This window comes from Apodemus sylvaticus, chromosome 3 (genome assembly GCF_947179515.1).
Source record: "Apodemus sylvaticus chromosome 3, mApoSyl1.1, whole genome shotgun sequence".
NCBI lineage: Eukaryota > Metazoa > Chordata > Mammalia > Rodentia > Muridae > Apodemus > Apodemus sylvaticus.
The window spans coordinates 152,977,381-153,004,673 of NC_067474.1; the positions used below are offsets into that span (position 1 = coordinate 152,977,381).

A 27,293-nucleotide genomic window follows, 5' to 3' on the forward strand; every position below is an offset into this window, starting at 1 on the left:
TGAAAGAGCATCAGGGTTGACCGCCTGAGCACATCACAGAGAAAGAAGCCTCCCCCACCCCTCCAAGTTCCCAGGCCTCAGACTGGTCCAGATCTCAGCAGACAGCACCTTGCTCCTGTCTTCTATCCTTTAGGAGGAGAACGAAGTCACTGAGTTCTTCGTGACCCTGGAGAAGGACCCCCAGCAAGAGGACTTTCTACAGGGCAGGATGCCTGGAAACCCTTACAGCAGCAATGAACCAGGCATCGGGCCTCTAATGAGGGACATCAAGAACAAGATCTGCCAGGACTGCGACCTGGTGGCTCTGCTGGAGGACGACAGTGGGATGGAGGTAAGAGCTGGGCTGCGGGGTTGAGAGAGGGCTCAGGGCTAAGAGCACTGACTGCTCTTCCTGAGTTCAAATCCCAGCAACCACATTTGGCTCACAACCATCTGTAATGAGATCTGACGCCCTCTTCTGGTGTGTCTGAAGACAGCTACAGTGTACTTTGATATAGCAATAAATAAATCATTTTTTAAAAAAAAAGCAGAGCTGGGCTGCACTGGTTACTCACCAGGAGCACAGCTTTGAGCCACTGATTAGCCAAGCAGGAAGTTAGTCTGTAAGTCTGCTAATAGTTCCCATCTTCCCTGTCTCTCCTGCTGTAAGGCTGAGGGGGGCTCTGACCAGTCCTGGCATGGAACAGCAGGGTGCTTGATGGTTGTTGGTTGGAACAGTGGCAGGCTTTTGTCACCATTGCTTCTGGCAGAGTTTTCTAGAGATTGCAGGTTAATGGAGCCCCAGGAATCATGGTGTTTTGACACCAGTACATGGCCCCAGTTAATACCAGAGCCTTGCAGCTTCTGACAGACAACTTCTTGAGTCTGGCATTACCACCTGTATGACTAAAGGCAAAGGTGATTTTTCTGGTGCTCAAGTTGAAAGCTAAGCTGGAGTCCATGGTGGGTTAAGGGTTTGCCCCAAATGCTGGTTGTTATGCATGCACAAGCATTTCCCTAGAGGTGCGCATCGACAGAACCCTTACTTGTCATAATCCCACTATTTTCCAGCTCCTAGTGAACAATAAAATTATCAGTCTGGATCTTCCTGTGGCTGAGGTTTATAAGAAGGTCTGGTGTACGACCAATGAGGTATGTGCTTCCGTTCTCTCCGGGAGCTGTGGGTGGGTGGGCTGCCTTCTCTGCCCTCAGGACTGACCAAGTGGAGCTGCTGTTAATCACCATGGCCTTGTGTGGCTGCTGTAGCTTTACTTCCTTTCTGGAGAAGTCCATCATCTTGTCAGCTTGGGAGGCATCTAGCTGATGGCGGTCAGAGAGCTTTAAGGAGGCTGCGTGACTTTGTGCCTTTGCTTTTTTCTGACCTGAGGCTGGACCCCTTGAGTGCTTGGCATAGGCAGACTCTGCCAACAGCTCCTTCTTGTGCATTCCAGGCTCTGTGTATGTTAAACTGCTGATTGAGACAAACCCCTCTGTCTGTGATAAATGAAGGCCCTGGTCTGTCTGTGGGCAAAGAATGCTGCACCTGCTCTGGGTTCCTGAAGTTTGTACCACATTCCTTGGTTCAGATACAGTTGTTTGTCCTGTGTCCTTGGATTTTGACGCTGTAGGCAGAGAGAGCCCTCCCTGAGCTCAGCAGTCTTAAATGTACTTGTAGCCTAGGAAGTAGCTGTTGGAGCGTTTGCTTACCCAGTGCTCTAATGGAATCCCACAATATTGTGTGTGTGTGCTGTTTCTCTCGGGCCTGGCCTGCAGCAGACACTGAGCAGAGTGAGACTCTTTCACTGTGAATTACAGCCTTTGAGAATCAGAGACTTCTAGTCCCTATCTTGTTAGAGAAATGGAGGCTTGCATCCATCTCAAAGCATTGAGCAAGACCAAGGGTGAAGGCTTACATTTTTTTCTAGGCCTGTTGATGAGTCCACCTTTACAACTTTTCTCTGCTTAGGGAGAGCCCATGAGGATTGTTTATCGGATGCGGGGGCTACTGGGCGATGCCACCGAGGAGTTTATCGAGTCCCTAGACTCCACCACAGGTACTGCCCTCTCCACATATGATGCTACATATTGGACTTCAGGCCAGAGCAAACATGTCCCAGAGTACAGGAGCCTGTGCTCTGCATCACAGTTGTAGGGGAGAAAGGCAGGCAGTCATCTGTGGGCTGATTCGGATACCTATTGGGATGAAAACATTCAGGCTGTCAAGGGAAAGATGGAGTTAGCAGGGTTGTGTTGCAGTTTCTCTCTGCCTTGACTTTCTGTTCTTTTGATAGTGGTATTTGCTTGTACTTTGCTATAATGGCAGAAAACTGTAGTTAACTTAAGCTTTGAGCAGGGCTCCTAAGGGAGTGAGTGCAGAGAGGTTGTGCACCACCAAGAGCCGTCTGTGTTCTGATCTAGGCTCTCCCATTTCTGCTCTTCTTGGTCTCCCCTTTCTCAGATGAAGAAGAAGACGAAGAGGAAGTGTACAGAATGGCCAGTGTGATGGCCCAGTGCGGGGGTCTGCAGTGCATGCTGAACAGACTGGCAGGAGTCAAAGATTTTAAGCAGGGTCGCCACCTTCTAACAGTGAGTTGTGGGCAATATGACAGGACCCGGCTCTCCACTGGAAGTTGTGGTCGTTGAGCCACTTGACACTAGAGGGCAGTGTGGTACTGCAGAGACCCATGCTAGTGCTGGCTTCCACCAAACCTTGGACATCTAAGCCTCCCAATGCTTACTTCCTAGCCTACTCCCTTAGATCTGGGCTGTGGCGGTCTTCTCCAGTATCTCTTAGGTGTCAGGACCCATGACTGTTCCTCCCCTTAAATGCTCTTATACGTGCCAGTCATTGTTGGTTTATGGTTGCCTTAAAATAGATCTTGTAACTCATTTCTCCATTGTAGGCTGCTGTTGGGAGGGTCATCTGTCTCACTAGTCAGGGCATTCCAGAGTCACCACAAAGATTTCACTAATATCTTTACCTTGTGGACTGTACAAGGACAAACACTCTTGTGTCATTCAAATGGCCTACCTGGTTTTAGGCCTCCATAGGCTGTGTGCTGGGATTTTCTGTCTGCTGCTAGTTCAAAGACTTGGTTGGTGCTAGGTTTCCTGGGATGGTGGGACACCTGATTTATTAAGAACCACTGTCAACTGTAATGTAGGGGAACAGAGAACTCGGGAGAATGTTGCCACTTGAGATGCTGACCCGGTATGAGAGCCCAGGGTCACCTCTCCTGCTCTTCAGGAGGAGTGCCTGCTGATTGAGAAGTCGCTTAGAGCAGTGGTGCTCAGCCCGTGGGTCAAGACCTTTCGGGAATCACATACCAACCAGCTTTCCTGCATATCAGAGATTTACATTACAGTCCATAACAGGAGCAAAATTACAGCTATGAAATAGCAACAAAAATAGTGTTATGTTTGGGGTCACTGCAGCATGAGGGGGGTTGTGGCACTAGGAAGGTTGATAAGCACTGGCCCAGCCCCTTTCCTGTGGATGTGCCCTGTACGCTGTCCACTTGCGGGTGCGCTCAGGGATCTCTGGGCTGGCCTCTCCTTACAGGTGCTGCTGAAGCTGTTCAGTTACTGTGTGAAGGTCAAAGTCAACCGGCAGCAGCTGGTCAAGCTGGAAATGAACACTTTGAATGTCATGCTGGGGACTTTAAACTTGGTAAGGAGTGTGGGATACGGACGATGAGGGCAGAGCTTTGGCACACCTGAGAGATCGCAGTGCCAGGCCTCAGCCTTCAGCTGACTTTCCAGATGACTCCCGCTCATGCTCTTCAGAGCTTCCTTCCCTTCGCTGAATGTAGACTCAAGACCAGGAGCAGGAATTCTGTAGAACAGAATCAACACTGCAAAAAAGTAGTGCCCCTCAGGGCAGGCATATGTGCACGCACTTGCGTGCACACACAGGGCCTCTGGGCTTTGAGGCCATGGAAGACAGTGGAGCTCACCGATGTCAGTGACTCTGATTATGTCCGGGTCTCCCCTTCAGGCTCTGGTAGCTGAGCAAGAGAGCAAGGACAGCGGAGGAGCAGCTGTGGCCGAGCAGGTGCTAAGCATCATGGAGATCATTCTAGATGAGTCCAACGCAGAGCCCCTGAGTGAGGACAAGGTAAGTGGTGCCTAGTTCTTCTGCCTACAGACACTGGGAACCTGCAGTGCGCTTATCTGGAGCTAGCTGAGCTCAGCCCAGAATGGCTAAGCCCTCTCATGTTAGAAATGGCCAGTTTCTACTTAGGGTGATGTCATTGCGCTGAGCCTGAAACCTTTGCATTCAGGGAAACGAAGCTGCCAAGGATATTGTGTAAGGTGAAGGTGCTCACTGATGGAAGCCAGGCATGACCTAGCTGAACAGGCAGTGTCGTAGCTCAGCCCTTCACCCTGCAGTTGGCCTGACTTATGAGTGATGCGGTCAGGCCTAGGGTGAAAATCAGTCTGCAGTGCAGTCTCCCCTGTGTGCACCCTGAACTTCCTGCCTCCCGGGGTTGGTCTGTCCCCCTAGGAGAGCAGGGTGTGGTCATGGTGTAGTTTGGCCACCAAGAGCCGTCACAGTAGCTCAGAAACTGGTCAAGGGAGCCCAGGCTGCCTGTTGTTCCCTAGCAAGCACTGAGGAACAGTTCTGTCTGGTAGGAGTGGCGACTTTTGGGGGTCAGTTCTTGGCTACGGCCACCATCTTGACTCCCACCCTCTTCCGCCGCAGGGCAACCTCCTCCTCACGGGTGACAAGGATCAGCTGGTGATGCTCTTGGACCAGATCAACAGCACCTTCGTTCGATCCAACCCTAGTGTGCTGCAGGGCTTGCTGCGTATCATCCCATACCTGTCCTTCGGAGAGGTGGAGAAGATGCAGATCCTGGTGGAGCGGTTCAAGCCATACTGCAGCTTCGATAAGTAGGAGCCTGGAGTTTGACCCAATGAGCTCTGGGGAAAGAGCCCGCAGACATCCCTGGCTAGTCCTGTGAGGCTGAGCAGAGCTGCCTGGGCTTTTGTTGAGTGTCTGTGTCTGTGGTCTGGTGGTCTGATTAGCTGAGAAGGCAGTCACCAAATCCTAGTGTATTAAAGCAGTAGTAGGAAGGGTGTGAGAGGGGAAAGGGCCTGATGGGTGCGGGAGCTGCATTTGCAAAAGACGAGTGCCAGCTTGGGCGCAGGGCAGGCAGGGGGGGAGAGGTCTGCTCTCTGACCTCGTTGTTGGCCAGGAGGGTGCCTTAACTCTGCCTTCATGCTGAGGCTCCTTACGCTCTTCTAGGTATGATGAAGACCACAGTGGGGACGACAAAGTCTTCCTGGATTGCTTCTGCAAAATTGCTGCCGGCATCAAGAACAACAGCAATGGCCATCAGCTGAAGGATCTCATCCTGCAGAAGGGAATCACCCAGAGTGCCCTGGACTACATGAAAAAGCATATCCCCAGTGCCAAGAAGTAAGGCAGCCTCTCTGGGGCACGTGGCTGTTTATCCAACATCTCAGTAGGGCGCTGCTCTGTGCCCCCCACGCTTCCCCTTTGGGGACTTGTCCAGAGGCCTCTCATCCGGAGGCTCCTCTACTGTTCAAGGCTGGTTTTTATCTGTGTCTGAGTGGGCTTGCCCTAGTTGTTCCTTCCTCCATTCTCGGAAATGCAACCCTGTTCACAGTGGCCAGAACGAGCAGCGGTCCCCAGCACTGCTGCCTGGTTGCCCATGCGCCCTTGTCTGTCTTGCAGTTTGGATGCTGACATCTGGAAAAAGTTTTTGTCTCGCCCTGCTCTGCCATTTATTTTGAGGCTTCTTCGGGGTCTGGCCATGCAGCACCCTGCCACCCAGGTGAGTGGCCAGCATGTCTGTGGACCACCAGCAGGTCACCCTTAGTGTGCCTTACCCTGGTGCAGGAAGTTTCTGTGTGAGTTCCACTCACAGGGCTCAGCTCGTAGCACTGACTGGTTCTGCCTAACAGTTTAGATCGCTGCCAGTTCAGTCACTGGGAAGCTTGAAACCATCACCACCATTCCCTGCTCTGCCTCAGGCAACTGACCCTCTGAGTTAGACTCCATAGAAGGGTGGAAGGAGAGAGCCCGATCAGATAGTGTCCTCTGCCCTCCACACATGCACACATGGACACATCACACACCAACTCTAAGGTGCTGCAGGGTCTCCTGGAGCAGTAGACCCACTTGACGTTTCTAGCAGCAGCTGAGTGGCCCAGCTCTCTGCATTACTGCCACACATGCTGGCTGTTTTTATGGCAGTCATGTTGCTGAGCGTGGCGCCCCGCTGTGGTCTTTGACTGGCATCTCCCTGCTGCTGGGATGCTGCACAGCCTTTCCAGTGCTTTGTCTGGGTCTTGCATGAAATGGCTGGGTCTGGCTGGGTCTTGCCATTTTCTAGGGGGATGCTGTATGGTTTGATGCTGTCTTTTGAGAGTCCATAGAGTTGTTTTGCTTTTATAATGTTCTGCATTGAGTATAGTTCTGTGTTGTCATCTGGCAGCCTGTTCTGAGAACTCCGCCCTAAGTGTAGGGAACATACTAAGGTCTTACTCAGAGCTGCTGGTAGATAGCACAGTATTGTCTCTACTTCCTTACAACAGCTGTGTTTTGCATAGGAGACTAAGGACCAGACCTGTGATTTGGCGGAGGGCAACATGTGGTGGCTGTTCCCACAGCTTACTGTGTAGCTGGCTAAGTCTTCCCTAGGAACCCAGGCTAGCCTCAAACTCCCAGCAGTTCTCTGTACTCAGCCTCTGGGTGCGCTGACTCCTGGTGTGCAGTGCATACTCAGCCCAGGAGAGTGGCTCTCTTCACAAGGGCAGCGCGCTACATGTGCTACCAAGAGGTTAGACAGGTGACAGGTGGGTGCTGGGCTTTGTCCTGATTGGCCAGTGGCTGCTTGAGGATGGGGAGCTTGGTAACTTTGGAGAGTGGTGAGAGGAATGGCAGTGCCATCAGAAGAGGCTGAGGGGGCAAAGGAGGGGTGCGCGGCCCTCCCTGCTCTCACCGAGCTTCATGTGGACAAGGTGTTGGTGCTTTTCCTACACGTACCTCACATCTCCGTGTTCACACATGTGTGCTCACAGTAAGCACTTAGGGTGTTGACTTTGGGGTGTGGGTACCTGTGGAAAGTCTGCGAGGTTTTAAACACGGGCTCACTCAGCATTCAGGAACATGAGGTGTGAGATGACGTGCAGTCTCCTGAGGTGTGGGTTCATACAGTGAGGGTGGCTTTATGAGTTAGTGAGGGATCTGAGCAGCGCCTATGCTCTCACCTGAGGCTGGCTCTGCTACAGTCTTCGCCACACAGTGACTCCACCACTAACTAACAGGGTCACGGTGAGTGGGCTTTCAGTGATGCTGTGAGACCACCCACCTGCCTCAGCACCCACCACACGGAGCCACGGGGCCCTGACGGAGCCTTGCCAAGAACAGGCTTGGTAGCTGTTTGACTTTTGTCATCTGACTCCCACGGGCTGGAATTTTGCCTCTAGTATCTTGTAGGCTGGGAGAGCAGCCACAGGTTTGCAGATGCTCATGCGCAGAACGTGGGGAGTTAGTTCCTGTGACTGCGGGGCTTCTGCCCTGTGTCCCATACAGCCCTGCTGGGTGCTTCACTGTCTGACCTTCCATCCTTACAGCCTTGACACTCACCCACCCCACATCCCCCACCCCCACCCCCGTTTTATATGTGGGATTCGAGACATAACTAGTCAGAGGTCACTGGAAAGCCAAACTCCCAGGTGCTCTGACCTCTACACAAGCCAAGCTTGTGGACTTGGACTGATTGTACAGTGTGGACTGAGCCTGTAGTGGAAGGCTGCCTCCATGACAGGTACAGCATCTCACTGCTTCTCTGTTGATAGGTTCTGATTGGAACGGACTCCATCACAAGCCTGCATAAGCTGGAGCAGGTGTCCAGCGACGAGGGCATTGGGACCCTTGCTGAGAACCTGCTGGAGGCCCTGCGAGAACACCCAGATGTGAACAAGAAGATCGACGCAGCCCGCAGGGAGACCCGGGCGGAGAAGAAGCGCATGGCTATGGCCATGAGGCAGAAGGCTCTGGGAACTCTGGGCATGACGGTAAAGTCCCCACCGTGGACAAGGTGCCGCCACAGGCAGACTAGTGCTTCCCAGCAGAGCTGGGTTTGACGGTGTGTGAAGGGGCATGGAGGAAGACCCAGGAGTCAGCTGTGTGGGGCACTTTCAGGTGCAGCTGCTGCTGTGCCACGCGGGCAGGGAGGTGGGGCACGGGGTAAAGTGACCTGGCAGGCTTGTGCGTAAGAGTGGAGATACTGACTACTGTGTATCCAGGATCTAGTACATGCCACACACCCCAGGGCCTCACATGTCACATGTACTTGGCGTCGCTCTGCCCATTTCCAGATGGACACACTGGCCACAGTGTGTAGCTACTAAGTGCTGAGCAGGACTTTGCACAGGGTCTGGTCAACACAAAGGGCTCTGCTGTCCTACTTTGGAGGACACGGTGGCCCTGGAAGACCCTGTCTTAACAAGCAAACTCATGTGTCAGCAGTTTGACACTTGCTGGGGACAGTACATGATCAGAGCACAGAGCCCTTGGCAGACGAGACATGGTGCTGGCAGAGAACTAAGGGGCTTTTGGGTAACAAATGGCAACGTGGCAGCGCGCCAGCTTCCACTGCATGGGTTCCTCTGCTGGTGGCTTCTGAACAAATGAAGGGCTCCCCTCAATAGAAGGCAGTGGAGAGGGCAGGTATGTGGCTTAGTGGTGCCACTTGCCTAGCCTGCCAGCACAGCACAGCAGAAGGCCTCTTCTCTCCGCACAGCATTCCTATGTCTGTGTGTGATCATCCCAGCCAGGGTGAGAGGGCGTGTGACACGCTGCCTGTGCTCTTCTCCAGACAAACGAAAAGGGTCAGGTGGTGACCAAGACCGCACTCCTGAAGCAGATGGAAGAGCTGATCGAGGAGCCGGGACTCACGTGCTGCATCTGCAGGGAGGGGTACAAGTTCCAGGTACGGCTGCTGCGCACGCTCGACCTGAGGTACCCCAGCCTGGCTCTACGCCTAGACTTGTCCATCTGCAAGCTGCTGTGTCCTGACATAGGCTTGTGCTTTGGGAGGTGACGGGGGACAGCTACTGTCCGTGAAGGCAGGAAGGCAACTGATCTGAGCGTGAGCGTTGTTGGCACCCTTGTCGGTGCCAGGGCCCTTGTGCAGAGTTTTGTGCAGACCATGTACTTGTGCCTTTAAACCCTATTAAAGGCCCCAGTTGGTGGGTAAGAACGCAGAGGGTGCCTGGCAGGGCCAGAATCCAGCCTGGGCACTGCAGGTCACATTGCATTGCTTCTTTGTTCAGGATGCCTGATAGCAACTAGAGCCCCACTCTCTAAGTGTGTCTAGTGAGGTGACACCTGGAAGGAGCAGTGCACAGGCAGCCTCTGCCTCCTGACGGAAGTTACAGGACTAGCCTCTAACTCAGTAGCCCAGATTTGCTCCTGGGCTGTGGAAGGACAAGTGTCTTGCTTGGTTGACATGGCTGCCTGGAAGTTTTGAGAAGCAAGCAGCCATGGGGGTGCTGTGACTGCCGTCTACATAGATGAAGCAAGGGCATACAGAGGACAGATGGCCTAGGCTTGGGGCTGGCTGGAGTGTGGTTGATGCTAGAGTGCTTGCCTAGGGTGCATTCCTAGAACAACACATCCACACACAAGATAGCTCATGGTTCTGGAGGCTCGAGAGTGGAATGTTGGGATCTGCTGGGTCTCTGGTAACCCCACAGTGGCATCTCATGACCTAATCACCTCTTAGATGCCCCAGGTCCTCTCAGTACTGTCCCCAAGAAATTGGGCCTCATGTGAGTGCAACAACAAAAGATGCTCACACCAGAGTGACCACTTTCCCCACCTGAAACCCATATGAAGGGGGTACTCTGTTCTCCATGTCTTGTCGGCTCCTTATGTAAAAGTAATTTTTATTCTCCTTATGTCATCTTGGAGGCTTACTGCCTCAGTCTGCTAACCTAGGCTGGTCCTGGAAGCCTCTAGCCTCCGTACAATCTTATCTAAGCCTAGAATATTTTTCAGCCTCTTTGACTTACTGCTGTCTAAGCTCACCTCTTTCTAGTTCTTTCTGAAGTCTGGCTAGCTGGTTCATCTCAGCTGTTCTAACTCAAAACTCCTTTTCATGCTAAGTGATTGAATCTGCCCCCCCTTCTCTCTCTCTCTCTCTTTCTCTCTCTCTCACTCACTCATTTTCTTTTTATTCTCGGCTCATTCCGTCTTCGCCTGTGTCTAGTTTGTTCTCTCTTCAGCCTGTCTCTGTAAAACTCTTTGTTCCTCCCTGTGCTGTGTCTCTTACTGGCTTCCCTTTCTCTCTCCTCGAGAGTTGGGCAGATCCTACTCTGTGAAATCTTTCTCTGATTTGTCACCTTATCTGCTACTCAATTTGACATCACTTTGAAACATGGGTGCTTCCAAACTAAAGTTACCTTCACTGTTTGGGATAAAAGGTGTGTACTAAGGGTATGTGTCTATTTCAGCCAGGTGGATTAAAGGTGTGTGTGCTAAGGGCTGAGCCACAGCTCCACAACTAGAAATAGTGCTCTTCAGTAAATAAGACAACCTTGGGGTTCACAATGTGACCATATATCCTGCCACATCCTTGCCAGGAATTTCTCCTCACTTCTCATTTCTCTGCTGGTCTTGCAGCCCACGAAGGTCTTGGGCATTTACACTTTCACCAAGCGGGTAGCCTTGGAGGAGATGGAGAACAAGCCTCGGAAACAGCAGGGCTATAGCACCGTGTCCCATTTCAACATCGTGCACTACGACTGCCACCTGGCCGCCGTCAGGTAGGCTTTGGCTCTTGCAGGGTGGCTCCCGATGTGTGGGCCACGGTTCAGGGCCCACCCGGGCTGGGTGGGTGGGGCCGAGGTTCCTGACTCCGGGCCTCAAGGCTTCAAGCAGTAGGGCCTTAAGCCTCGTAGGCCCACGAGCTGTACATGGCATGGAGAAAAACGTGCTGGGCTTTGAATGTGTGGCCTTGGCCAAGGCTGGAGGAAACAGTCTGCTTGCCTGAGCTAATGAGGCATTGACCTGCGGAGCTTACAGATGGGTAGCTGTCTCCCTAGGCCCAGGGCTAGTGTTGGCAAGCCCTCAGCATCCAGTGCCTCATTACCGGGTTAATTCCAGCAGTTGCTTGTCCCTGCTCTCCTCCCTGTCCCCATCCAGGTTGGCTAGAGGCCGGGAAGAGTGGGAGAGTGCCGCCCTACAGAACGCCAACACAAAGTGCAATGGACTCCTTCCGGTCTGGGGCCCCCACGTCCCCGAATCAGCTTTTGCCACTTGTTTAGCAAGGTGGGTGTTGAATGTTTTCATAACAGAAGAGGGGCAGTCTCCAGGAGGCGGGAAGAATACACCAGCTCCTGGACACCCTCTGGGCATCCATGTCTGTCTGTGGTGTTCTGAGCAGATAGGGCTCACTAAAGTGAGCTTCAGAGGTGAGACTAGTGTCCTCGGTTTCTTGGGTATCATGTAAATGTACCATGTCCTTAGGGTCAGAATTTCCCAGAGTCCACTTGTATGGTATACATTATGAAAGCAGCTTGGGGTGGGGTAGTTCCTGCTGAGGCCTCTCTGTCTTATCTGGGGTCCTTGTGTATTTGGGACTTTGTGGAGTCCTTAGTAAACCAGACACCTGGCAGTGATGACAGGGATGGCAGAAAACACACTCAGGTGTGTGCTGTGGGTCACCGCTGCGCTGCACACATGTACAAACTGGGGTGTGGGTGCTGTTGTCTCCCTGGGGAAGCAATTGTATATTGATTCAGGGAGGAAAACCAACATATTAGAGATAAGAGATCATTAAGGATAAATCCTCTTGTCACCAGAATGAGTAACTTCCACGTTTCTCCAAAATGTCACCACTTGTGGCTGTGAGGTTCTTCCAGAGGTCCTGGTTCAATTCCCAGCAACCACATGGTGGCTCGCAACCATCTGTAAAGGGATCTGAGGCGCTCTTCTGGTGTGTCTGAAGACAGCTACGGTGTACTCATATAAAATAAAATAAATAAGTCTTAAAAAGAAAGAGAAAAAAAAGAAATGAACTCCCAAGTGATGGCCTCTCTACCATATTGAGAGCTTCACATGCAGTCTCGCAGCAACCATGTCCTGGGCTCTGTCCTCCTGGGAACCCCCACTTGACGCCTGCATCAGCGGGCTGAGCAGACCAGAAGGAGAGCTCTGTTTCGGCCATGGGTCTGACTAGCGTGTCATGGTGGCCCTGCTTCTTCCTAGGCACAACACTTACCTCCAGGAGTGCACCGGGCAGCGGGAGCCGACGTACCAGCTCAACATCCATGACATCAAACTGCTCTTCCTGCGCTTCGCCATGGAGCAGTCGTTCAGCGCTGACACCGGCGGGGGTGGTCGCGAGAGCAACATCCACCTGATCCCGTACATCATCCACACCGTGCTTTACGTCCTGAACACGTCAGTACCCTGCCTGACACTACTCCTGCGCCTCTGCTTAGCTGGATACACACACACACACCCCTTTACTGAGGAGGGGCTGTTAATCCACAGTTGAGGGCTGCAGAGTGCAGCAGTGATGGTGACCTCCATCCCAAAGCTGGCCCTCAGAGGGAGCAGGAAAGGAGAGACTACTGCTTCCGCTCTCCAGATGAGGGAGCGTAGACGAGTCTCATCACGTCCTTAGTCAGGGTACATAGCCTGTGAGGTGCAGGCTTGCAGTGGGTGTGAGGCTGCTGCAGGAGTGGAGCCCTGGCCTTCTGAGCTGGTCAGTAATGCTTCTGGCAAGAACAAGGGGTGTTGGATATTGGGATAGCAATGAACAGGAATGCAGCCAGGAAGAAAGAGCTGGTTGTGTCTATGCGGCTAGACATGGATTTAAAGAGGCCTCTGAGGGGCAGAAGCCATCCCACGAACAGCCTGGTTGAGAAGCAGGTTAAGATACTTCCGTGCCTGCTCTGTTGAGTTTTATTTGACTGGGTGCAGACCAGATCCTTCTCCCCAGGATTTGCAGCTCTCATGGGCAGAGTTGGTAGCCATGGGAAGACTGGGCAGTCTACTCCGCAGTTTTCGTACTGACATTCCCAGAGATAGCCTCTTCCTTTCCCTGTAACAGTTGGTTTTCCCTTCCTCCCTTTTCCTGCTGAGATAGTCTAACCTTGAGACTGTAGGCTTCATTGTTAAATCTCAGGGCAGGGCTCATGACATCATCTGCAAATGCCCTGGCTATCAGAACTGGCACCTGGCATTGCCAACAGCACAGACCTTCCACTGTCTGGATCCCGTTGCAGGCCTCAGCAGTGCTAATTGCCAGTGTTCTTGGGGCCCTGACAAAGGTTTCGCAGAGACACGTCTCTTGGCAGCCATGATCTAGAATGGACTGCTCAGGCAGAAAACCGCTGAGAAAAACACTTCCCAGGATTGACACTGCCAGACGGAACTGGTGGCTTCATTTGTCCGCTCTGCTGTAGTTGTAGGCAGGGCTAACCCTGAAGCACCTCAGCCACGGGCTTCTTCCTTTGCTAGCCACTGGGCAGTGGCATGAGCAGTGGTAATGAGGCACTTGGACTTCTGACGGGACGTTCCCTCGCAAAAGCAAGTGTGCTGCCTAAGCGAGCAACCCCAGGCCTGGGCAGAGCCTGCCGTGGCCACCCGCGGGTCCCACAGGTAGAGATAGTCCAGCCCCAGCTAGGTCCGGGCGTGCCCATTGTACAGGAGCAAAAGCGAGGCACTTTTGCACCATCCTCCCGTCTCTTTCCCACCCGTGACTATGGCCATGCTGCCTGCAGTCTGGACACTGGGCTTCTTAGTGGTGTTTTATCTTCTCATAGATGAGACCAGAAGACTATAGGGACACTGCTAGAGATTCCTGGCTGGGCAAGACTTTGTCATGAGAAAGGAGTAGGCCTTAGGACAGACTCTAGAGCTCGGCTGGGGCCTCAGGCTAGTGTCCACTCGGCGTGGTGCTGAGTCCCCAACTCCTATGCAGTTGGGACAGTGGTTCATGACTCACTGGGTTCCTCTGTGGATCCAGAGAATCCACATGCAGCACTGAGGATGATGGTGCTGCTGACGGGGAGAGAGGGTTGGTTACGAGCAAACAGCCCAGACAGGAAGTCTGGGGACCAGGGACACATGCATTGTAGACCATGTCAGCACAACAGGATGTGTGGAGAAGGTGGGCTGTGGGCTGTCGGGGACCCACTCCTAGGCTTTGTAACTTAACTGACTCAGTGACTTGGGCAAGTCACTTCCTTCCCTGGGCTTCTAGAAAAATTAGGACAAGTTCACATTGGAAAGTTGGTAAGCATGCCCTGCCCGACATTCACAGACCTGAGAGAAGGAGGCTGGGGGAGGGGAGGAAGCTCATCAGGCCCTGACGCAGGCCCAGTGCTCTCCTGGGTGACTGTCCCTTCCCTGCTGCCATTAACATTCCTCTCTTCCAGGACCCGGGCAACATCCCGCGAGGAGAAGACCCTGCAAGGCTTCCTGGAGCAGCCCAAGGAGAAGTGGACAGAGAGTGCCTTCGATGTGGACGGGCCCCACTACTTCACCATCCTAGCCCTGCATGTCCTCCCCCCGGAGCAGTGGAAAGCCACTCGAGTGGAGCTCCTACGCAGGCTGCTGGTGGCCTCGCACGCCCGGGCAGTGGCTCCAGGAGGAGCCACCAGGTCAGTACCTGCTCTGGGAAGTTGCCTCCTTCAGCGCCTTCAGCGTGCTCCCTGGCTATCCTGGTCACGCATGTCAGTTGGAGGCGTGCTCCTCCGACCTGGCTGTTGATCTGCTCCAGCCTGTCCCCCTAAGTGTCTAGGCTGGTGGTTGACAGTTGCTTCAGCCCCTCTGGGTCTCATGTTCAGCCTCTGAAAAGGTGAGTCTGTTGAAAATTCAGAGAGGGAGGCCTAGGCTGATAGCATGAGGCCCTTAGGACCAGTGCCTGACTTCCTGCCTTGTGCTGACTCTGCTGTCCAACAGGGAAGTCTCAGTATGGCTGTATCTGGGGTTTCTTTTCCAGTGACTACAAGCTCGTCCTTCCTTCCTGCCCCTCCTCACTCAGGCCTTCCAGACTGTCCCCTTGGCAGTCGTGTGCACCTCAACAGGAAGTGGTCCTTGTTTTCCTGACTTTGCAGGGTAGTCTGGGTCAGCTGGGGGCTCTCTGAAGGAACCTTCTGCAGGTGAAATCAGAGCCTCCCTCCCAAGCTCTTGACTTGGGCAATGGGAATCCTGACTGGTCCCTGCCTACCCCAGGGAGCGGCGATAGAGCGTGTGGCCTGGTAGCCTCTTTCTGCCAGCTGAGTGCCAGGTGTCCCTGTGTAGGTCTGCTGTAACCTCTGAGCATGTCAGCATAGACACGGGGATCATTTCCACACCTAGAGGCCAACAAGGGAGCAGAAGGAGGCTCCCTTCCAGCCATGGTGATGTTGCCCTATGGGACAGACACTGAGTTGGTCCACCCGGTGTCTTTACCTCTGTTAGCTCAGGTACTTTATGTTCCAAGAGAAGCTTGTTTGGGCCAAGAGAGAAGAAATGACTGTTAGATTCCTACCCCCATTCCAAACACATTATCACCTGCTGTCATCCCAGGAGCCCTGGTGTTAACAGTTAACTAGCTGAAGTCAGTGAGGTCTTGAGATGAAGAGACTGTGAAGTGAGAAGAGCTGGTTCCTGGCGCACAGGACAGCCATCTATCAGGCAGCCCCTGCAGCAGAGTGGAGCCTAAGCCCAGCCGTGCTGTGCTTTCAGCCCAGAGTGGGACTCACTCCTGTCCGGCCCTTGAGGAAATGCTGACTCGTCAGGGATTAATTAGGAGATCCAGCCTTAGCCACATCCAGGCTTTGTCGTTTTCACTGTAGTCTAGTCACCTTTCCTAATTAGCTGTAAACAATTAAGCTGGGCAGGGTCACCTCAGACTCATGCTTAGAGAAGCAGGGCAGCCACAGGGAGGGCCGAGCTGCTGCGGCCCAGGTTCCGAGCCTGCGGTTGGCCATTAGGAAAGGTGCTGAGGCTTTGCCCAGGACTGGGACACCCTTGGAGAGCGCTTGGAGCCGAGGGCACGCAGAGGGTGACTCTCATTCTGGAGGTGGGTGGTCTCACTGGCAGTAAGTTTTGTCTGGAGGTAGGAAGCCATAGCAGGTACACAGAACTATAGCTTTATAAGGCTGGTGGTATATAGCTCGGTGGTAGAGCACTTACCTAGCGTGTATGAGGCCCCGAGTTTAATTCCCCAACAGCAACAAAAATGTGCATGCGCGTGCGCGCACACACACACACAAGGAGGGAGGGGGTATGTGAACTATAGTTTGAGAGAAGCTGATGACTTCTGGTTTTCAACATTGAGCGAAGTGGATTCAGCAGATATTTTAGCCTGGAAATTGCCTAGGCTCCCACTGGCCCTGAACTAAACAAGTAGTTGGTTCTGAGCACTCTGCTACCAGAGTGTGGTGAGGTGTGGGACAGACCCTAGTCATGGCGAGGCCTCATCTGTCCTATGCTTTCCACAGCCATAAATGATGTTGTTCCCCCCACCCCCAAGCCCTGGGCTGGGACAGTCGGAGCCTCCTAAGTGGCGGAGCAGGGGCTGGCTACCGCAGGTGGTGGACCTTGGCAGAGGTGCCCCCAGTGTTCCCAGGCACTAGCTGGCCTTTAACTATGCCAAGTCACTCCTGTGCAGGTGACACTTGTTAGAGATGAAGGGGTGTGGGTGGCTCCAGGGTTACCCTAAGATTTGAGAGGTACTGAGTAGCTGCATGGGCAGTCCTAGGCATCATGGTTCTCAACACCGCTTCCTGCCAGCTTGCTGCTTTTCCGCAGATCTCCTGTGGCTGATTGGGCTCGCTGGTGGATTACTCCGTGGCAGGGAAAGCCTCAGCTGGAGCCTTGTTTTCTCCTTTTCATTGTTAGGTGCCATTTCATTTGGGAGCTTGTGGAGGGGCTAACACAAGGGAACACTTGGGCCTTGGGCTTGAGTTACAGCGTCGCTTGCCGTGTTCTGTATGTCCCTGATGGCGTGTCCCTAGTGTGACAGGCCGTGTGCCTTCAGACCCCAGGCCCTCCATCCGTCTCTGCAGGGTCCTCACAGACGGGCTTTGCTCTGCCTTTCCAGGTTGACAGACAAGGCGGTGAAGGACTACTCTGCCTACCGCTCCTCCCTGCTCTTCTGGGCCCTCGTCGACCTCATGTATAACATGTTTAAGGTAAGGAGCTTCAGGGCCCGCCAGCTCCTAGGGCCCCCTCCTTGGCCACATCCCGAGGCTCCTTGCTGGCTTTGGGTTCTTTGTCCTGAAAGTCTCCACTTGGGAAGAGGTGAACGCCCTTGGCTCAGACCTGCACTGCAGCTGTCAGCAGCTGAGGCCTCTTGGTCCTGCACCCTCCAGTCAGTCAGCTCTAAGCCCTAACCACTGAACCTTCCTGCTCCTGCTCTATACAACACTTCACCCCATGTGAACCTGCCCCACACGGCCCCACTTAAAGTAGAATGTCCGTCCTACCCGCTGTCTACCTGGGCCCGCACATCTTGGGGAGGGTAGTAAGCCCTTTGGTCATCAGTGGAGTGGTCTAGTCAGCACGGCCATCATCTTGACTTCGGAAATGCAGGTGTTGAAATTGTGGGATCAGCCGGGCAGTGGTGGTGCACGCCTTTATACCCAGCACTTGGGAGGCAGAGGCAGGTGGATTTCTGAGTTCAAGGCCAGCCTGGTCTATGAGTGAGTTCTAGGACAGCCAAGGCTACACAGAGAAACCCTGTCTTGAAAAAAACCAAACCAAAAAAAAAAAAAAACACAACAGCAGCAGCAACATTGTGGAATCCTGTAGAACACTGCATAAACAAAGAGGGCCTTGAGAGCAAGGCGCAAGAGCCCCCAGGCAGAACTGCCCTGCTTCCAGAAAGGCTCTGTTATGGCGGGTGGGCCTTCCATAGTGCTGAGAGGGTCACAGAAAGCCCGCTCCACTCAGTTACTCACCAGGCCCCATGTCCCACTGACTCTCGTAGAAGGTGCCCACTAGTAACACTGAGGGCGGCTGGTCCTGCTCTCTGGCCGAGTACATCCGCCACAATGACATGCCCATCTACGAAGCTGCCGACAAAGCCCTGAAAACCTTCCAGGAGGAGTTCATGCCCGTGGAGACCTTCTCAGAGTTCCTTGACGCCGCAGGTCAGTGCAGTGATTTCTCTTATAGAGATTCTTGGGGACAAAGCCCAAGTCTGCCTCGGTGAACTGGCCGTTATCTTCATCTTCACAGAGCAGAAGAAGCAGGCGCACACTAACCACCTCCAGTCATAGGAAAGGTGTTCATTCAAACAGCCCGCTTGCCAGGAGTAGTGGGACTTGTTTTTAGAGGCAAGAGCATCTCTGTGAGTTCCAGGAAAGCTTGGTCTACAACAGAGAGTTCCAGGACAGAAACCCTATCTCCAAAAAAAAAAAAAAAAATGAAAGAAAGAAAGAAAGCACCACCGCCCCCCACCCAAACTCGCACCTAAGAAAGCTAGTGCAGCACGCCCTGTCCATCGCCTTGAAGCTTGACTACTGGCCCCGGGAGGCCAGGGCTCTGGGCTTAGCATCATTCTGTTGTACTGTTCATGGAGGCTAAGTGAGCAGAGGTGAGGAGAGTAGAAACTCCTAGAATCAACAGGAGAAAGGGCACTCCTGGGCAGTAGGTGAGAGGTGTCAGCGAGGCGAGAGGGAGAGCCCGTGAGCATGCGCACCAAGGGCGACAGGGAGCAGGCGAGCCTCGGGCCCATGCCTTCCTCATACAGACTGTAGGAATTGGTCACTCAGATGGAAGTGCTTTAACACTTACCTGGATTTCACAGCTAAAGAGCCACGGGGGGGGGGGGGGGGGGGGGGGGGGGGGGGGGGGGGAGTAACTCAGGCTTGGGAAGACCAGGTCCCAGGCACTGCTGTGTCACAACCTACACTGGTGCTGTCTTGGGGCACGGGGGGCACTGCACCAAAGCAGCTGTAACTGGACCTGGCCAGATCCTGTTGGTCAGCTTCTCGACTTTCCAGTCTTCACTGTGGGAAGTGGATGTGGATGAAGGGAAATCCCCCAGGCCCTATTGCCAAGGGGATGCTGCTGTTAAGCTGTTACCGGTCCCGCTTGTCTTTGTATCCTTGGGAAGGAGACCACTAGTCCGAGCACGCATGCTTCTGTTCCCTGCACTGGGCGCTCTCAGGCCCAGTCAGTGATCCGCCTTGGGATAGCGTCTCCTGTCGGCCTTGCCGTCTGAGCTCCATAGGCCCCCTTGGTCACCTCTGATTCTTAGTTCCTAGCTCCTTATTCCTCCTGACCGGGTCTTCCCAGCCTGACTGTCCAGGCAGCAGGCTCACTGTTTCCCTCAGAGTTAGCCCTGAGCAAGAGCACAGAGCTTGTCTGTGTCCTCAGCACCACAGATGGCACAATGACCATGGGAGTCAAAGCAGTGAGAAGAGGCGGCCAGGGTGAAGGACTTAGCCGCCCCCGGCCACACCCCCCACACCCCCATATGCTGGCAGTAGAGCTCAGCCCCTTAGGTGAGGCCAGGCTTGCTGATGCTTTTTTTTTTTTTAACAAGTCATTCTATTTGTTTACATTTCGAATGATATCCCACTTCCCGGTTACCCTTCCACAAGCACCCCATCCCTCATCTGTCCCTCCCCCCTCCTCTTTGCCTTTATGAGGGTGCTCCCCCACCCCCCTCTCCCGCCTCACCGCTCCAGCATCCCCCCCTACTATGGGGCATCAAGCCTCCACAGGACCAAGGGCCTCCCTCCCCTCCCACTGCTGTCAGGCAAGGCCATCCTCTGCTACATATGAATCTGGAAGCATGGAGGCCAGGCTTTAAACTTTACTTCAGACCTTTAAACTACTTGTTCAAATTCAAGAACAAAACACATTCCAGAGCCAGGAGAAGCAGCCCGGCTGCTGTGTCATCCCTGCAGATGCTCGTTCCTGCAGACACTTGGAGGTGACTTGTTTGGGTGCTCACGGAAACTTCGATGTCTCCCCTGTACTGTTGATGAGGTCAGGTGCCTGGCCGAGGACTCATGCAGAGGGTGCACTGGCTTCTTCCGCTAGGAAGGCCAGTGTCTGTGAGTCCCCATGGCAGGCAGGAGGGATCCCTCTTGTCTCTTTCTGAAAGCAGAAGAAATGGAGCCCTGAGCTTGCTTAGGAATCCAGGCCTGTGGTGGGATCAAAGCCCAGAAGAATCTGAGGCCTCTGTTCTGCCCTGTCGCTCAGCCCATGAGGCAGACCATCAGAGGTTGCCTCAGCCATGCAAGCTGAGGATCTGAGTTCTGATCCCCAGCACCCCCTAAAAGCCAGGTGTAGGCGTAACTAGCACTGGGAGGCTGTGGGTGGGAGGGGCCCCAGGCTGGGCTTGCCAGCAGCCAGCGAGCTTTAGGTTCACTGAAGAGAGCCAGTCTTAGAAAAGAAGGCAGGACAATGAAGAAAGACACACATGCATACGCACACTCACATGTCACTGCTCTGGGGTAGGGGAGTGTGGCTCAGCTGGAAAAGGACTTGCTTGGGTTGCATGAAGCACTGGGTTCTGTCCCCAGCACCAGATATTCCAGGCATGGTAGCACAGAAGTTCACAGGAAGTAATCAGCTACACAGTGAGTTTGAGGCCAGTCTGACTCAGGTATAGAACAAGACAAGAAAAGCTTGGAGCTGCAGTATTTTACAGTCTTCAGTGACCCCTGACAGGTGGAGAGCCTCCACTCCAGGGATCCAAGCTGCTGTCTGCCACACTGTCTCTACTGCACCCACTTCTGGAGCAGAGTATTAGTCCCACAGTGGCCGCCTCCCCGCCACTGGGAGCCATCGGAGCATGCTGGCACGGTGTGATCTGTGTGCGAACGAGCTGGGGCCAGGGCCCTGTGCTGCTCCACTCACACTGTCTCTGCTTTCCAGGTCTTCTATCAGAAATCACCGATCCAGAGAGCTTCCTAAAGGACCTGTTGAACTCAGTCCCCTGACCATCCCCATGGAAATGAGATCACGGTGCCGAGATTGAAGCTAGCTTGCATCCTCCCCTCATTCATCTCCGTGTGCACTCATTTCCCCCACGGATGCTGCATTAGCCCCCTCCTCCCTCAGTTTCTGGGAGTGGCTTGGGGTCTGTAGGCTTCCTGTTCTATCGCGTGTGTGTGTGCTGCGCTGGCTATGAAATTGTCTATAGCCCAAGCCATTGAAGGACCTATACGTACCCAGGAGCTGTGAGCTGTCCCGGCCAGCTTGAGTGTGTACATCCTGAAATAAATGAATGACTTAGTACACATGGGACGGGCTCTAGCTGCTGCTTGCCTGCGGCTTCCCGGTGAACTCCAGCTTGCGCTGACACACCAGAAGACTGCTGGAGTTGGATTGCGTTCTCTGGGGTCTGGTGGGTTTTTGTCCCTAGCCAAAAGAGGGCTCAGCAGAGCAGGCCCTGGTTGGCAGCTGCTTCAAACGCCTTGAAGACATTTGACAGTCTGTTGCTGGCTGCCAGGCAGGGAGGGGAGATTCAGGGACAGGTCATAGTGAGAATAGTTGTGTCCACCGTTTGGCCTCTTGAGCCCACCCGCCCTAGGAAGAGCCTGTGCATGGATCTGCTCCCACTTCCTGGCTCCAGAGAGCCTTTCCCAGACTTCAGCAAAAGGCTGACCCAGTCACAGTCTGTGGGGAGGAAGAGCTGGCTAACTCTGTCTCTTTGTTCCAGAGGGCCAGTCAACCAGTGCTTTGGTGACACCAGCTCCTCTGAATGTCTGGTTCACAAGGTTTGCTCCCTGGGCCAGACCACCTGGGCCTGTGGGCCTCTGGCCCCCTTTGGATGGCTTCTACAGCCAAGGCACCATATTGCTTCCCCAAAGCCTTTGCAGCCGAAAGGCGAGAGTATTGTGCTTAGATCTAACAGGGACAAAGGCAGTTTGTTTGGGTGCTGTTCCAAAGTCCTGGCAAACCAGGCACAAGCCCCTGAGGGTTGAGTTAGCCCTGGGGCCAGCCTGCCCTGGAGGAAAGACATAGTATCTCTCCATGGAAGATGGTGTCTTTTTCAACTGCTTAGATTCTGCCGTTCTTTCTCATATAACTCTGGGGTTCAGCAAGGAGGATGGAGACCTTGGCATTGTTTTTTGAGGGGTTTCCCCCTACACATATTTGTCTGTCCTGGACTCCAGAGAGGTGGTAGTTCAGACATTGAGGGAGAGTCAGCCACTATCCTGTCACTTGGTAAACTGGAGCAGCAGCATGTGGGCAGGGGCTGCCAGTGCACAGGGGACCGCTGTAGGCCAAGTCACATTACGGTCATCCCTCATTAACGCAGCACACCATCAGAAGGCAGACCAAAGCCCACGGAGCACAAGTTACCAAAGCTCTTTAGAAGGTCCCTTGATTATCATCTCTTGCAAAAGGCCTGCTGCCCCTCCCGAGAAGGACCTGCTATAGCTGAGCTTTTGGTTTTGAGTGAGCTATGAAGTAGCAATAGTAGATATATAGCAAATCATCTTCAGACCCACAGAGACAACCAGAGTGCAAACAAAACACAACTCGGGGCTCCCGACCATCCAGCAGGAACTGGCCGGGGATGCTCCGCTGAGGCTGAGCAGAGCGTTCTTGCTGGTGAGCGCCGGCTCTTCTCCCTGGGCAGTTGTAACATGGGCTCAGCAGTGATGGCCTCTGTTGGAAGTAATTTCCCTTCTTGAAGTTCTCAAAGGACTTTTCAACACCTTCCGCTGCTTGCTGTGTGCCGGCTGGAGCCAGCCTGCCCCGGGACAGGACCTTCTGAAGGACAGCTGACCGACATGATTGTATGTGTCTACAGTGGGGCCACCACCCTCTGCTCTGCTCCACCAATAGAGTGCAAAGGGCGAGTCCTTCAAGGATCTTGGGCTGAGCCCAAGTTTGTCTTGATCCCATTATCCTGCCTTTCTCTGTGTCTGCCCAAGAGCACTTCCCAGAGGCTCTGCACCATCCCAAGAAGCTGCTGACACGGCAGCCCTGTAGGCCTGTGCCGAATCCTAGGGCCTTGGCTGTGTCTGAAAGGTAATGGAAAGTAGGCTGGCCAGTGAACATCCTCCCATACCTGCAGCCCCTAGGCGGGAGCGCTGAAAGACATCAGACAAGCCCAGCCCTCCTTGCTGGAGCCGCTCTGCTCAGCCACAGTCCCGCAGTCCCAGGGGATTGAGGCCAGCTGCAGTCAGTCCACAGAAAGGCCATTGACCCTTCTCACGCCACCCAAGCCACCTAGTACCATCGTCCTCATGGCCCTGCTGGCCTTCATCTCTCCCAAGCATAGGACCGATTTGGGAGTAGGGGAAGGTTGTGTGTCCACATAGAGAGGTCACTAGACCCCTCTGCCGGCTCCACCCCTTTCCAGGTCATTCTGTGTGAACATCAGCGTTGAGTTGGATGGCGGTAGTGGTGCCTCTCTGGGGAAGCACTGTGCTGAGCAGGTCTTTTCAGTGCGCTTCATTGTCAGTGGGAGACAGCCCCCTGATCACACATAACCTTGGGGTGCCCCCCCCCCCACTAGTGTTCAGTTGTTGGGCCTTTTCCCATCACAAAGAGCCCCTCTCAACTACCTGGTTTCAGGGCTGTTTATTTGAAGTTGGCCAAGGTGTCCCAGGACACTAATACTTTCAAGTTGGAGGCATCCTGAGGGAGCCTGCCTGGAGACGAGAGAAGGGAAGAGCTAAGACCTAGGTTTGTTTGCTGTCTAATCCCTGGTCAGACTGAAGGCACAGGTAGGTCTGGGTAACCTGAGCCCTCGAGGTTAGTGGGAGTGTTTCCCAAGGGTAATGGTTTCCTCTGTGGGTCCCTGTAGGGTAGGGCTCCTGCCCTGTTTATGTGAGGGCCCCTTCCATTTCATTGTGCTATTTTGGCAGGCACTGCCACTCCAGCAACACAGGCTGTAAAGGAATCATGGAACAGCCAAAGTGGGAGCCTTGGGAATCAGGTCGGCCACTGTCTCAGAATCAGGGCAGAAGTACCACGCACACACGCACGTGTGCGTACTCAGCCAGCAGTCACCTCGGTGGGTGGTTGGTTTCCTTTCCTTCCTGCCTCTGCTGGCCTGTTTCTGGTCTCAGGTGTCCCCCTCCCTTCCCTGGCCAATGTTTGGCTGCCATTCATCCTCTGGTCTCCCCAACAAGCCTGGAGAGGCAGGACTAGGGGCCAGGCCTGTGCAGACACAGGCCACCGCTGCCGCTCCCTGTGGACACTACACCCCAGGCTCCTTGGCCAGCCAGTAAGTCCCCTGAACCAGCAGCTTGTGTCCCTTTTTATCTAGGGCTGGAGTTAGTAGACGGAGGGGGACAGGAATAAATACCACCCCCTTATCGCTGGGCACGGGGCTGGTGCAGCACTGAAGACTGTCCCCGTGCGTGGCAGGGAGGTGGGGGTTAAGTGAGCCAGCGTGCTGCTCCTGTAAATCAACCGACAGGTGACGTCCAGTGTCCGTGGTTCAACTCCCAGGCCCAGGTCACTTTGCTTACACCCTCCCATGAGCCCAAGGGGCTGTGAGAGACCCTGACTTCCTACAGCAGAGGGATGGGGTGGTCTCCCACAGGGGAGACAGATGAGATCCCTGGACATTTGAGAGTCAAGGAAACATGGGGGTGGGGAGTGGCTACCACCTCATGGGATGCGGGTGGGTGGTCTCTGTGCTTGTTGCTCTCTGGGCCTCATCATTTGGAGACTCCCTCAGGGTGCCGCTGTCACCCCAGCCACCCTTACTGTCCTCATCAGTCTCCAAGCAAGTCTGTCCCTGCTGGATATCCTATCCGGCTGTCGATGGCCTTGGGTATTTGGGAACCCTGCAGTACTCTAAGCACCTGACTCTGCAAGAGCACTGTTCCTGGCCTGACCTCTAACCTTAGGAGTCGGTCACTTTTCCTCTTTCAAGGAGGAGCCAGAGGCTCAGAGAACCCAGCTTGCTTGCCCAAGGCTACACAGTTTGCCTTGAGGTTGAGCTCTGTCTGTGAAGCTGGTCTGAGCCCTGCTCATTTACCTGGGCTGACTGGACACAGCTGCACATCATTCTAGGGCCTGATGGCTTCAGGAGTCAGGCCACGGCCAAAGGTTGGCCTCATGGTGCTGGGAACTGGGCTTCTGACTGGAGAACTGGTGAGATGCAAGGTCCTGGGCGCCAGCTATGAGCTGGGGTGACAGCTTCTGAGCCCAATAGGCCTCAAAGCCAGTGCAGTTAAAAGGTGGCTTTTGCTGGGTGGATCCTGAAGGCTGAGCCCCAGTCAGTGGACCTTGGCCTCAGCCTCAGCCCTTCGTGTGGCAGCAATCTGCTTGTCCATGTCCTAGTCTGTCATGACGACGATGCTTCTTCCTCCCCTGGCTCTAGAGGCAGTTGTCACCAAGCTGATCATCACCCCCCAGTTACTCTCGCTGCTGTCAGTTATTCTGCCCCTGTTCTCACAGAGACACCTCCTCAAAAGGGAACTAACCCATGGGTGTGTCCAAACTACTGGCAAACAGGCCCCTCATTGCCGCTTCTGCCTCAGTAGCTCCCACCCTAGGTCTTGTGCAAGGGTGTGTTCAACCAATGGGCGGTTCTCTGAAGCCCACACTTGCTGTAGGAGACACTGCTGGTTCCGTGAACACGGGGAAGTCAGAGAGCTGAGTGAAATCTGAACTTCGAATGCTGATATAAGTACCTCAGATTGGGACCCATGATTCCTCGCCTGGAGAGAAACCCCTCCGAGCACTTCTCGGTTACAGGGAACAGCTTAGAGCACAGCCATGCCTGTCTCGAAGCTAGGGTGGGCCTGGTTATGGTAGACAGGCCTGAAGTGTCAAGGGAAGGATAGACTGACTTATCCGTAGCTGTGAGGAGCGCTGGTTGTGATTAGGTGGTGGAGGGGCATACGGCCCTTCAGCGGCCATCCTGTTCATGGCTGCACTGAGAGCTCAGGTTCTCTCGTCATCCATTCTAGCACACGCATGCATGCTCAATCCCATATGGGCCCTGAATGCCAGAGCTGGAAGACAAAGTTGCTGAGGTCAGAATCTGGAACCAGACCTCAGGTCAGGACTGTATGTTCTCAGCTCAAGACCTTCACCTCTCTGGGCCTGTTATTGCATGTATGAATTGAGTATGCCTTGGGGCCTCCGGTTTGAATTACTTCACCCTGAGAAGGGCTTGGCTTCTAAGGAAAACCCAGTCAGGAACAGGGATCCCGCAGTGGCAAGAGCTGTGTGGAAGAAGAGAGACTTCTCTTATAGCAGCATCCAGGTACAGGACAGTCCACCAGCCATGTCAGATGTACTGTGTGGGGGTGAGGATGTCAGAAGCCATCTCCCATACCAAGGCCTCAGCAGCTGGACGCTCTGGAGCTTTGGATGCAGTGCAGGGTCGGAATCTGGCTGTGGTACCTCTGCCTCAGGGGTGACAGAGCCACCAGGTCTCCTCTAGATTACTCTGTGGGGCTGGCTGCCAGGGAGTCAGGGTCCCATCAGGACCCCCGGTGCCAAGAGAGAACCTGGGGAGCATCAGAGGCAGCAGGTCACCTCCAGGGCTGAGCTCTGTGACTTTTCCAGACAGGGCAGCTGAGCAGGACTGTGCCTAGTCTGGGGAAGCCATGGGTGACTACATGTGTGACTGTTTGCATCTTAGTGACTCCAGAAGGATACGAGGGCCCTCGGTGATGTAGCCCAATCAAGGACCTTTAGAAAAAGGAACTCCATCACTGAGGAGGTGAATTCAGATCTCTGAATTCGAGGCCAGTCTGGTCTACAGAGTGAGTTCCAAGAAAGCCAGGGTACACAGAGAAAGAAACCCTCTCTTGAAAACACAAAAGTTTAAAAAAAAGAAAGAAAAGAAAAAGGGAACCTGAAAGGGCAGTGGGGGAGAGGTGCGTCAGAGCCCATCTCCATCAGAAAGCAATAGAGATGACTCAGGGGCTAAGAGCACTGACTGCTCTTCTGGAAGTCCAGAGTTCGAATCCCAACAACCACATGGTGGCTCACAACCATCTGTAATGAGATCTGACGCCCTCTTCCAGTGTGTCTGAAGGCAATGACAGTGTACACACATATAAAATAAATCTAAAAAAGAAAGAAAGAAAAGCTGACAGACATGCTGTTCAGAGGGCCCAGACCTGACAGAGGCCCAGAGCCTCATCCCAGTAACTGGCTGCTGAGAAGTCTCAAGAAGCACTTCATCTAACCAGCTCCATGGTTGCCCCATTTTATAGATGAGGAAACCAAGGCCAGCCTGTCAGAACTGGGACCTAACTCCATGTTCCTGCTCTGGCCACCACCCATGAGCATCGTTTCTTTGTCATCTGATCTCCACCTTCATTCCCAGCCCTATGCGGGACTTCGTGCTCCTAGAGGGGCTGGCTTGGCTAAGCACGGG

General features: G+C 53.9%; 1 protein-coding gene across 7 annotated transcripts in view; it reads left to right on the forward strand.

Annotated features, from left to right (window-relative positions):
- Window positions 1-21,227, forward strand: part of Ubr4 (ubiquitin protein ligase E3 component n-recognin 4) — a 106,856-nt gene extending 85,629 nt beyond the window's left edge. For 4 of the 7 annotated variants that reach the window (XM_052177877.1, XM_052177880.1, XM_052177878.1 and 1 more), the window contains 18 exons: window positions 134-331; window positions 1,051-1,131; window positions 1,946-2,033; window positions 2,438-2,565; window positions 3,542-3,649; window positions 3,977-4,096; window positions 4,685-4,875; window positions 5,231-5,404; window positions 5,684-5,783; window positions 7,813-8,031; window positions 8,835-8,948; window positions 10,643-10,785; window positions 11,129-11,290; window positions 12,230-12,424; window positions 14,410-14,634; window positions 17,064-17,154; window positions 17,952-18,114; window positions 20,858-21,227. In XM_052177877.1, coding sequence (XP_052033837.1) covers window positions 134-331; window positions 1,051-1,131; window positions 1,946-2,033; window positions 2,438-2,565; window positions 3,542-3,649; window positions 3,977-4,096; window positions 4,685-4,875; window positions 5,231-5,404; window positions 5,684-5,783; window positions 7,813-8,031; window positions 8,835-8,948; window positions 10,643-10,785; window positions 11,129-11,290; window positions 12,230-12,424; window positions 14,410-14,634; window positions 17,064-17,154; window positions 17,952-18,114; window positions 20,858-20,922 — 2,565 coding nt within the window. In that variant the 3' untranslated portion in view covers window positions 20,923-21,227. The remainder of the gene's footprint in view (window positions 1-133; window positions 332-1,050; window positions 1,132-1,945; window positions 2,034-2,437; window positions 2,566-3,541; window positions 3,650-3,976; window positions 4,097-4,684; window positions 4,876-5,230; window positions 5,405-5,683; window positions 5,784-7,812; window positions 8,032-8,834; window positions 8,949-10,642; window positions 10,786-11,128; window positions 11,291-12,229; window positions 12,425-14,409; window positions 14,635-17,063; window positions 17,155-17,951; window positions 18,115-20,857) is intronic. The other 3 variants (XM_052177879.1, XM_052177882.1, XM_052177883.1) reach the window with 1 other exon arrangement.
- The last annotated feature ends 6,066 nt before the right edge of the window (window positions 21,228-27,293 follow it).